The sequence below is a fragment of the Dasypus novemcinctus genome, chromosome 3, assembly GCF_030445035.2.
Source record: "Dasypus novemcinctus isolate mDasNov1 chromosome 3, mDasNov1.1.hap2, whole genome shotgun sequence".
Lineage (NCBI taxonomy): Eukaryota > Metazoa > Chordata > Mammalia > Cingulata > Dasypodidae > Dasypus > Dasypus novemcinctus.
This window is the reverse complement of record NC_080675.1, coordinates 157665305-157675798: the sequence shown is the minus strand read 5'-3', so window position 1 is coordinate 157675798 and position 10494 is coordinate 157665305. Positions and strand designations below refer to the sequence as shown.

At 45.0% G+C, this 10494-nt stretch overlaps 1 protein-coding gene across 4 annotated transcripts; it reads right to left on the bottom strand.

Annotated features, from left to right (window-relative positions):
• Nucleotides 1-437: 437 nt before the first annotated feature.
• LYSMD4 (LysM domain containing 4) lies at nt 438-10095 on the bottom strand. Of its 4 annotated transcripts, XM_071214336.1 has the most exons (4): nt 9869-10095; nt 8404-8697; nt 7937-7962; nt 438-6435 (listed from the first exon to the last, which is right to left on the bottom strand). In XM_071214336.1, exons 2-4 carry the CDS (start codon nt 8687-8689, stop codon nt 5827-5829), a joined length of 921 nt encoding a protein of 306 aa, XP_071070437.1. In that variant the 5' UTR covers nt 8690-8697; nt 9869-10095; the 3' UTR covers nt 438-5826. The 4 variants fall into 4 exon arrangements, with proteins under 4 accessions (XP_071070437.1, XP_012382057.1, XP_012382056.1 ...); XM_012526603.3 differs by lacking the exon at nt 7937-7962 and having other exon boundaries at nt 8420-8697; nt 10011-10078; XM_012526602.4 differs by lacking the exon at nt 7937-7962 and having other exon boundaries at nt 8420-8697; nt 9869-10014.
• Nucleotides 10096-10494: the final 399 nt, after the last annotated feature.

Sequence of the window (10494 nt, the reverse complement as noted above, 5' to 3'; positions counted from 1 at the left end):
GAACACCAGCTCTACCCCCTGAACAGTGACTACAAGTAAACTGCAAAGCCTTTGGGGAGAAAAGCTTCACAATGATGGCCTCAGGCATAATCCTAACCTGCAACAGGGTTCCAATTCCAGTCCATCGGGAAACTAAAGTTCAACTGTGTCACTTTATACAGAATCTACTCCTCATAATTTGCTCCTTTAAAAACTGTACTCAGTTTTATTTGCTCAAAGTGTCCCCTGGGGCCTGGACCAAGTGATCCCAGGCCTCCAAACAGCCTAAGGCAGGCAGCCAAAAGGGGCTCCTGGCCCTCACTCTGATAATTCTGGACCAAGCCCCTTTGCATTGGGAAATGGTTTTAGGCAATAACACTGGAATTTTTCTACCATTTTCTTTCCTTAGGTAATTATGGACAATGTTTACCTAACTGGCCTTTCCCCATCTTGTGTCCTTTTTCTTTTTGTGTGTGTGTGGTCTCAGGACCAGGGATTGAACCTGGACCTCATATGTGGGAAGCTGGCACTCAACCACTAAGCCACATCAGCTCCCCTGAGTTGTTTAGTTTGTTTGTTTGTTTTTAGGAGGCGCCGTAACCGAACCCACTACCTCCCATGTGGGAAGTAGGGGCTCAACTGCTTGAGTCGCATCTGCTCCCCACATCTTGTGCCTTAAGTATTTCCTGAGCATAGATTTTTATGTCTATTGAAATACTGGAATTAATTTTTCCACCCAAAGTCTTCATAGTACAAACTGAAATGGAATAAGGACTGTTTGGTGGGCTCTTTCAGGACTGTGCCTATGGATGCAGAACCAACTATCACCATCACAGAAATCCAAAGCACACCCCACTAGTTCCCCACAGGCAAGCTGTACCATAGCCCCCAGATGGCATCTTCATAGCTCTTCACCTGCCTGAAATTATTGTGTTTGTTGTCTACTGTTGCCTGTCTATTGGGAAGGTAAACCCACCTGGGAGGAGATACTGCCCTGTCTTCCCCAGCAGGGCCAGACATATAGTCAGCATAGTCTACTGAATGAATGAATGGAAACTTTAGTAAAAGGGAAGAGAAGAAAACAGGTGGTAACTGTCAGCAATTAAAAATATTCTCTGCCAAAATTAATAGTCAAATATAAGATTTCTGGCTCTCCAGTCAAGGCAGAGGAAATACTGTAAACCTATTGGATGGATTCCTTAAAACTGTGTTGGGATAACCCAAAAGTAAACTAAGCAGTTAGAACTGATGAAAATGTTAAATCCCCTCTATGAAGTCTTTTCAGTGATTAAATCACGCTTCCTCAACCCGAGGCCATTCGTACAACTCAACACAGAGCAAAGGCAATCTGGGAAATACATTCTCCAGGAGTGGGGCTGTGGTGTGTATGGAGGCTGTCCAGTTACTGCACCAGGTGACCCCAAGGCCTTCGCTGGGTCCCTGCAGCTTTGTCTCCTGGTGAAATGGGGGCAGCGTTTGCCTGAAAGTGGAGATTCCTTAGGCTTCAACTTTAAGCACTATAGCTCAACCAGAAAGATTGGAGATTATCATCAATCTAACCAATCTAATTACATCTATAAAACATTAATTCCCCAAAGATACTGAAAATGGTTAAAGTATGTAGAAAATAAGGTTCATGGTATCTCTTATGTGTACCTAATCAAACCACTTTAAAACATGGTCCACAGACCAGTCTGGCTGAGTTTGTATCTTCCTCTTCCTGTCCTGCACCTGTTATGTGAACTTGGAACCCTGGGCTGCCACAGAACATAGGCGCCCGCTCTTGCTCCAGCACCATCCCACATCTTTTAATTCTGACTTATTAACCCCCAATTTAAAAAGGGGGTATCAGCTTTCCTTCACAGAAGAAATTATTTTATTCCATTTGAGAAAACTGAAGTATACAGGTATTTGTTCTTTGCCTGGTGTTTTAGTTTCCTGGGCTACTCAAGCAAATACCATGCAATGGGTCAGTGCAGACAACAGGAATTTGTTTGTTTATGGTTTTGAGGTTAAAAGAAAGCACAAATCAAGGCAGCATTAAGGTAATGCTTTCTTCCCAAAGACTGGCATTCTGGGACTAGCTGCCGGCATTTCTTGGTACTTAGCTTGTCACCTGGCAAAGCACATTGCTGTGTCTCCTGGGCTCTCCCTTCTCTTCCAGGTTTTGTTAAATTTCAGCCTCTTGCTTCCTGTGGCTTTCTTTCCCTCTGTCTGAATTTCATTCCACTTATAAAGGACTCTAGTAATAGGATTAAAACCCATCCTGACTGAATCGGACCATACTTTAAACGAAGTAACCTTATCGAAAGTTCCTCCATACAATGCGTTCGCACCCACAGGAATGGATTAGATTTAAGAACATGTTTTTCTGGAGTACATATAGCTTCAAACAACCACACCTGACAAAAGTGATTTTCCCATGTGACTCTGAGCCCTGCCTGCTGAAATGAAAGGTGAAAAAAGGAGAAACCTATGCCCCTCAGTGGCACAGCAGCACAAACATTTGTCCAGAAAAGCATTTATATGATCAAAACATTTCCCATAGCAAAGTTCCACAAGCTCATTTTATCCTGTTTATGGTTTTGACATCTATGAAGATAATTTAAGTTTGCTAATTGAATCTGGGTACGTGGATGCTTCTGTACATGAATTGAAAGAAACTGGATACCATCTCAAGCACTCTTCTGCCTTACTTCCCTCCTCTTACATGATGAGACCTTTTAAATTTATCTCCAGGCCAAATGTGTCAAGAACTGATACTGAGCAAAAGTGGATTCTTTTCTCTTGATGCATCTTTAAAGCCAATTCCTGAGATACGGTTTTGAAGAGAAAAAGTTTACTTGGTTGTGCGAGCAAAGGAGCAAGGTAGGCGCCACAGCCCCAAACTGCCTCCCTGAACTGCAGAAATTCTAATATTTTATAACTTTGGGGTGCTAATGAATAATTAGGGTGGAGTGGGACACAGGTTCCTTCATTAATAAACATTAAGGGGCTGAACAGGAATGACAGGGGTGGGCCCCAAACCCGGGGGCCTTACAAAGTTAGTCTTTATCAGAGATCAAGTAGAGGTCAGATACAAGGTTTTCCATGTGGATATTAAACAGAGGAGGGCGGAGTGGTTACCATCCCAATGCTCAGTAAGCATACATAAAGTGAGCTTAAGCCATAATCTAGATTAACATTACAAAGGTAAACATACACAAGGGTGAGGTTTAATCTAGAGTAACCATAAACAGAGGTGAGACTATTTTAGCTAGCTTCATTACTTTCAAATAACCTTTTGCTATTTTCTAATATAAAATTATCTATATGATTTTATAATCATAATTATTTGTTAACCCTCGGTTATATTACCAAGGCAAGCCTGTTCCAATAGTCCATCCAAGATGCCATAATCCAATGCCAAGGCTCAGCATATTCTGTGTTCTCCTTCCTGTGAACCTCACCAAGGTTGAGCCATGAATCACAAGGCCCACTAGCCCGTTCCCACTTCTGTGGGGCCAAAGTAGCATTCTGAGCATCAGCAGACTCTTCCCTAACCCCTTCCACTCCTGCCCACTTGCAGGGCCAAGTCTGCTGGCCCTCCCCGTTCCCTTCCCCTGTTCTCTGGCCCTGCCTACTCTCCTACCTTTGTACAGAACTTTTACAGAGGGTATCAGATCCCCACTTTACATGGTCACCTCCAGACCTTCTATGAAGTATCTTGTCTTTTCACATTATAAGCTACACTGCATGTAGTGTTATTCTAGGGCCATCCCCCAAAGGAAGATGATGCAGTTCCATTTTGCTCTGGCTCTCTAGTCATAAAAACTGGGTCAGAGAAGCAGCACCAACTGTAACCAGTTCTCTCTGCTCTGCCCTTCCAGCACACGCAGGGCGACACTGCACAGCAGACTATTCATCCTTAAAGTGAGGCAGACAGTAACATTAGAACCTCATCAAAGATATGCATTCATCCTTCTCTCCATACCTATTTTTGTGTAGATACTGGGTCAGCAAGAGGTCTTTCAAAGAAAGCTAACTTGGGTAACCCCATGAAGATCACTGTGGAAACATTCCTCACATGAAACTGGGCAATGGGCCCCATGCCTTCCGGCCAGGAACGGCTGGCCGAGCATGTTTGTGTTTCAGACTAAGAACCGTAGATGTTCGTTATTCTGGACAACTGTGTATTCTGTAAAGTTGCCTCAAACACTGAATTAGTAATACTGAGCCACTGCTCCTAGGGGAAATACAGAGTTCAGTTCCTGTGAGTCTCTGGTCACACCACCTTTGTCGACCAATCAACACAAAACCTTGTTTTATGTGTGTTTTTGTTTACAGACACCTGATTTTATATATATATATGTTTGATTCACAAACATTGGCCAATGGCACTGTAACTCAGGCCCAAACAAAGCTCCTCCAATACATGTATTTTCTCCATAAGGCACGTCACAGCCTTATTGTGCTTAGGGTCTCAGCACTACACTTGGAAGCCATTTTAAAGAGTGAAATCACCAACAGAAAGAGAAATGTGGCATTAAATAAACCACAAAAAGGACACTTGTTTACAGTAAGAGCAGAGACAAGGCACAGCATCATTTTGTTCAACCTGAGTGGGGAATTTCCGTGATAGGCAGCTCAGATTTTATGCTGCTCTGCTCATGTCCACAAATAACCACAAAAGCACAAGTATTGATTTTGGGGTTACAAATACATTTTAGCAAGTGGGTGAATTTGCAAATACAGCATCCATGAATGAGGAGCAACTGTTATCTCTGAAAGTATGAAGAACTAGTTTTCCCAACTAGTTTGGATTTGGGGCTTTTTCAGTTCTAGAAATGACACTGCCTCTGTTTTTGTCTGCTAGACTGCTGAAATACAATGTATCAAAAATGGGCTGGCTTTTACAATGGGGATTTTTATTTGCTAGCAAGCTTACAGTTCCAAGGCTGTGAAAATGTCCAAATCAAGGCATCATCAGGCGATTCTCTCTCCCTGAGGACTGCTGCTGGTGATCCTGGACTCCCGTCACATGGAAAGGCACATGGCGGTATCTGCTAGTCTCTCCCTTCTCTTCCAGGTCTTGCTGCTTTCACCTTCCTACTTCCTTGGCTTTCTCTTTCTTCCTCTATATTTCATTCTTTTATAAAGGACTCCAGTTTGAGGATTAAGACCCACCCTGGGCCATGCCTTACTAAAGTAACCTAATCAAAAGGTCCCACCTACAATAGGTCCACACTCATGGGAATGGATTAACCTGAAGAACATAATCTTCTGGGGTCCACCCAGCTTCAAAGTGTCACAGCCTCAAAAAAGGCTAATGGTTGAAGCAAATATGATGCAGGGCTTGTTATAATTTTCATTTGTTACTCTCTTAAAGAGGGTGATGATCAATACTATTCCATAGGCACCTTTGCTGTAGAGTCCCAGACCCACCACCTCTCAGAGCCAACCTCCCCTCCACAACAGATGGGCACTGCCAACAGCCAGGCAACAGAATTGTGAAGCCCCTGGAGCTCCCACCCCAAAGGTCCCTTTGTGGAGGCCATTCCTCCCCCTATAGCCACATCCAACTTGGGTATCCACACACTGCTGTTACTGTGAAAACACTCAGTCAATCCCCCATGTCCCTTTAAGAAATGGCAACCTGTCACATGTAAACGTCTCTTGCTGCATGTCTCTGGATATACGACATGGAGGGCACTGGTATTCTAGCTCATGTAGCCTTGTTCCCAGGGTCAGCAAGTTGAGAACACAAGAGACCCCTGAAAACTCTCCATAAGACAGAAATGAAAATGCAGCACCCCTAGAATATGGCCAATATCAGATGATGCCCATTAGAAGCCCAATTACTAATGTTTAGTTACCTACCTGGGGGGTCTGACTGAAATGGCTGCCTGAAGAGGTGATGGTTGGCACAGGAATCACTAATCTGGGGGCTTTCCCTGGCACTGCACTCAGTGCTATTGACATATTGGGGACAGCAGTTGTGTTCAAGCTATTAGGGGTCTCAACAGTGGCTTGTATTTTAAAATAGACCAAATAAAACACTGGCAAAGCAATAATTAGAAGCATGATAAAAACAGCATTCCACCACTGAATTCCACAGTCTGCACCATTTGCCAGTGTCTTCTGAGTAGCTGGGAGCAGTGGCTGATTGCAGGTGTCTGTGCAGTAACTTTCACTTAAGAAGACTTCTGATTGCACAGCCCTCTCAATATTCTGGTCAATCCCCTTAAAGAAATCTGCCAGTTCGCTGGATTGGACCCCAGTGCCTCCAGCTGTTCTGTCTGGCTCTGGAAGGTCCACGAAGGTCACTCTGGTCTCTGAAGATGGGTTTGGGAGGGGTTTTAGCTCTTTGTGGGTCTCTGTTAGGATCCCATGGTTTTTCACTGGAATCTTAATAGATTTTAAAGCATATATGTCTTGTTCTCTGATGAAGTTGTTCACTTTCTTGATATCTGCGACCTAGAGAAGCCATGAAAAAAAATCATGAAACATGGAAAGCTCCTTAAAACTAATATCCAAAAAGTGACTCTTAACCTTTCTGGGTGATGGGCCTACCCACACCACCCAAGAATCTGATGAAGACTTGAAAATGGCACCTACACACAAAATTAGGCTGAATAACTAATTTTGGTTCTCAGCCTAAACATGCATCTTAATATTCAAGTTTTTCTATAGATGGAAAAGTCTGAACAACTTAAGATCGGATTTGGAAAACAACTTTTTCAAGAGTGTGACTGTAACAAAATGTTTATAGACACAAACACAATCATGGTACTAAAATGAAAGGTACAGCCCGTAATACTTCCAACTTTCAAGGCAACAGTGCCTGGCCCAGAGGTCCCTCTTGCATCAGGACCCAATCTAGTAGGGGCCATGGATAAAGTTGTTTATTCAGCCACCTACACACACACGCACACACACACAACACACACATACACACTCAGAACCTAGTTTACCAGCAGTGATGTTTTTGAGAGGTGTGCTCTCACCATTTTATCACATTTTCTTTCTATAAACATTTAAAAAATAGTGACCTATAGTTAATTCCCTTTGGGAATTCCACAACACTTCTCACAATGATTAGAAATATGTAGGGAATCACAAATCAGATTGAAAGCTTTGGACTGAGCTCTTCTATTCTAATTTCAGGACCCGAGAAGGAAGGAACACACACCACTGTGAGCGTTATCAAGTAAAGTTCATTACAAGCTCTTCTTTTAATTGAGCATGCTGACCTCTGACTTCAAGATTTACGTTGGGGGGAAAGTAAGCCAAAAGGTAAATCTTCCTAGAACTCAACTTCAAAAACTTATCTAAACCATCAGAGGTGGATTCTAATGTTTGAACTCATAAGTCCACTTAAACCAGAGTGTAAATAGAGCCGTAGTCAAAGAACTGCTTTTATCATATCATTAAACTGAAGTGAGGGACATTTTATCTAAAACTAATTAATGCATGAGATGCTTGAGCTCTTTTTGTCTTTGTCCCTGATAAACTAACAGCCAATTATTTACTTCAAATAGGAAACTGATCACTTAAAGAAGGCATAATATTTTCTTCACTGATTTATTAGACAAGAATCCAAGAAGTCTATTGCATCTATCCAGGTCTTTGGAGGTTGGTTTCATTTTTCAACCCATGCCCTATAAAGAATACATTATGCCCACAAAAGCTGATCATGGGAGTCAAGAGTATAATGGGAAGTCTGCTCTGTATCATAGGAGACTGACCCGGTTATTTCCCTGGGAAAGAATACAGCACAACCACACAATGTGTTTAGTCATTTGGACTTTGTTAGATAAATGACAGGCAGACGCTTTAAGGAGGAAAAGAATTTTTTAATAAGTAGCTTATACAGCCTTAGAGAAGGCCAAAGAAATTTGTAACACAGAGTTAGCAAAATGAAATAGTTTCAATCTAGAAGAAAATGCAGGAATTCTGTAAACATTTTCCTACTTACTTTGCCATTGTTAATCACTCTGAATGCTAAAAACATAATTAAAAAAAGAAAAAGAGTTATGTAGGTAACATACAAAGACAAGATTATCAGTTCTAAAAGAGCAAAGGTAAAACTTTACCAGTCAAATAAGCTCAGAAAAATAAATGTAGCAAGAAAAAGACGCACACCAAAGAAATCTTGGATAAATGCTGCCTGGCATCTCCAGCCCCCTTAGGTCTTAAATAAAATGTGTTCAAAAGAAGAAAAATGGTTTCAGAATTTCAATTTGAAGGGGTAGAATGGGAAAACTGCCCCATTTCCCAAGCCTCCTGACTGACCCTCACTCTTCAAGACCCCAGGGTTCAGAGCTAATGGTACTTCCACCTGCTCCTCTAAGCCAGGGGTCTCCCAACCACCTGCTAGGTATAAGGAAGGGAGGGCCCCCCACCCTTCAGTGAGGTCCCCGGTGCCTCTATAAACTCCTTCACCTGAGAGACTTCTTACTTTGCAGCCGTACTGAAGCGCCAGCTTGTTGAGGCTATCCTCCTGGGCCAGCTCCCGCTGCAACAGCACCACGTCCCCAGCTCGTGCCTGGTGAGGGCTCTGGCGCTCCTTGCCCCGAGTCCGAAGAACCACATTGGGTGACTCATCTTCAGAGGAGTCCCCCGAGTCCCTGTCCCCACTGCCATCCTCGAACACGAAAACATGGCTGGTGGGAGTCCTACAGACAACAGCTGGGCCTTGGAAGGTCTTGGTTAACAATTTCTGCCTCATTTTCTTAACTAGAAACCAAACAGGAGGGTTAATTCCACCTAAAGTATGTTCCACACGAGGCATATTCATTCTTCTGTGGCAATAGTAGATGATTATTCCTTCCCCTCATTATTCTGAATACTCAACAAAATCCATCAGGACAAAAAAGTGTGCTATGCTAGCAGCAGGTATTAAAAGACAATAAAAACACCTATTTTTTTCCTAATTGCAGTTTTTGCACAGAAAAGAGGTATCCCCTATCTTCACTCCTCATTCCTCATCCATCAGTTGTGTCTCCCCAACACCCACATATGTAAGGAAACAAATTCTATTTTTGGTCTCGGAACAGTAAAAAAAAAAAAAAAAAAAAAATCATGGGAGCCTAATAGTGAGAGGTAAGTACTGTGTTCCCTGCTTCCTCGCCACTGAGAATCTTAAACTCAGAACCTCTTCACACAAAAAAAATCTTATTCGACAATATCATCCTAAGAAGGTCAAATACAAAGGACACTTGCCACGTAGCATTAGAAGACTAAAATACTCGTAGTAGAATTCAAACACATATATCTAAGAAATTCGCCCAGTTTCTCACAGGTCACTCTGCATTCATGACACCCGCATGTCTAGTGTTTATTTTCTCTGTTAGCCACAGTGTAAAAGCCACACCAACCCTTTCCCCTCTCCCCATTATTAAAATGGGATTCCAGAAATGAAATCTCAAACACGGGGATTAACAGCCTTAAAATGTACTTGACAAAGGGGCTCTTGGGAGCCGCATGGGAGCGGCCGTTCGGAGATTCCCACCCCCGACCTTCTCTCAAGGAGGCTGAGACCTGGGAGGCCCCCCACCCGGACTCGGGGAGGCTGGACCTCGGAAGCCGCACCGATCTCACTGGGTCTCAGTGACCCGAGCCCCGCCGGCCCGAAGGAGCAGCGAGTAGGCGTCCGGCTCTTCCCGGGGGCCGAGGGTCGCGAGCGCGCCCTTCTCTCGTGCGGCGGCCCGAGGTCGGGGACGGACCTTCCCGTGCGGGTCTGGGCTTGCAGGGGGCCCCGGCTGGCCCGCCTCAGTTTCTCTGAGTCCCTTCCGTGAAAGGAGGGGGCCCCCACGCACGGGCCGACAAAGAAACCCGGGCCTGCCCGCCCCTGCGCTTGGACCCGCAGGGCCCCAACCTGCCAGAGGAGCGAACTCCGAACTCTGACCTTCAACCCCACCGAGTCCAACGGCCCTCGACGGTCGCGGTCGCCGCCCCTCCACCCGGGGCAGGGTTGCCGCCAGGCCGGGGCTGGCCGGGGCACTGCACTGGGCCCGCGAGGAACTGCAGACGGACCCCTACTCCCTCACCACTGGCCCGGGTGCCCCGGCATCCAGGTTCCGCCGCGCCCGCCGCCGTCGCGCCTGCTGGTTGGCTCGGAAAATCAGCAGGCCCCCTCGAGGGGCGGGGCAGGCAAGGCAGCCAATGAAATCAGGGTGGGCGGGTACTGGACCGGGTCAAGCGACGCTGACAGGTCAGCACGGATCGGCAGGGTCCGGGGCGCGGCCTGGGGCGTGGCCAGGGGCGGGCCCGGAGGCGGGGTCCAGCGCGCTGGCCTGACCTGGGCCGGACGGGCCTGGTGGAGAGCGCGGCACGGGTAGCCCTGCCTCCAGTTTCCGCTCCAGCTCAGGCTGAACAGGCTTTGACACCTCCCTCCCATCGCAACATAAGTAAAGTTTATCAAATAGCAAGTACTGGAAATAAGAATTAATTAGTTAATTTAAAAATATATCAAGTCGTGGAAGATTTCTTAAGCTTCAAAGTGACGGATGAACTCTGACATTGAGACGCAAA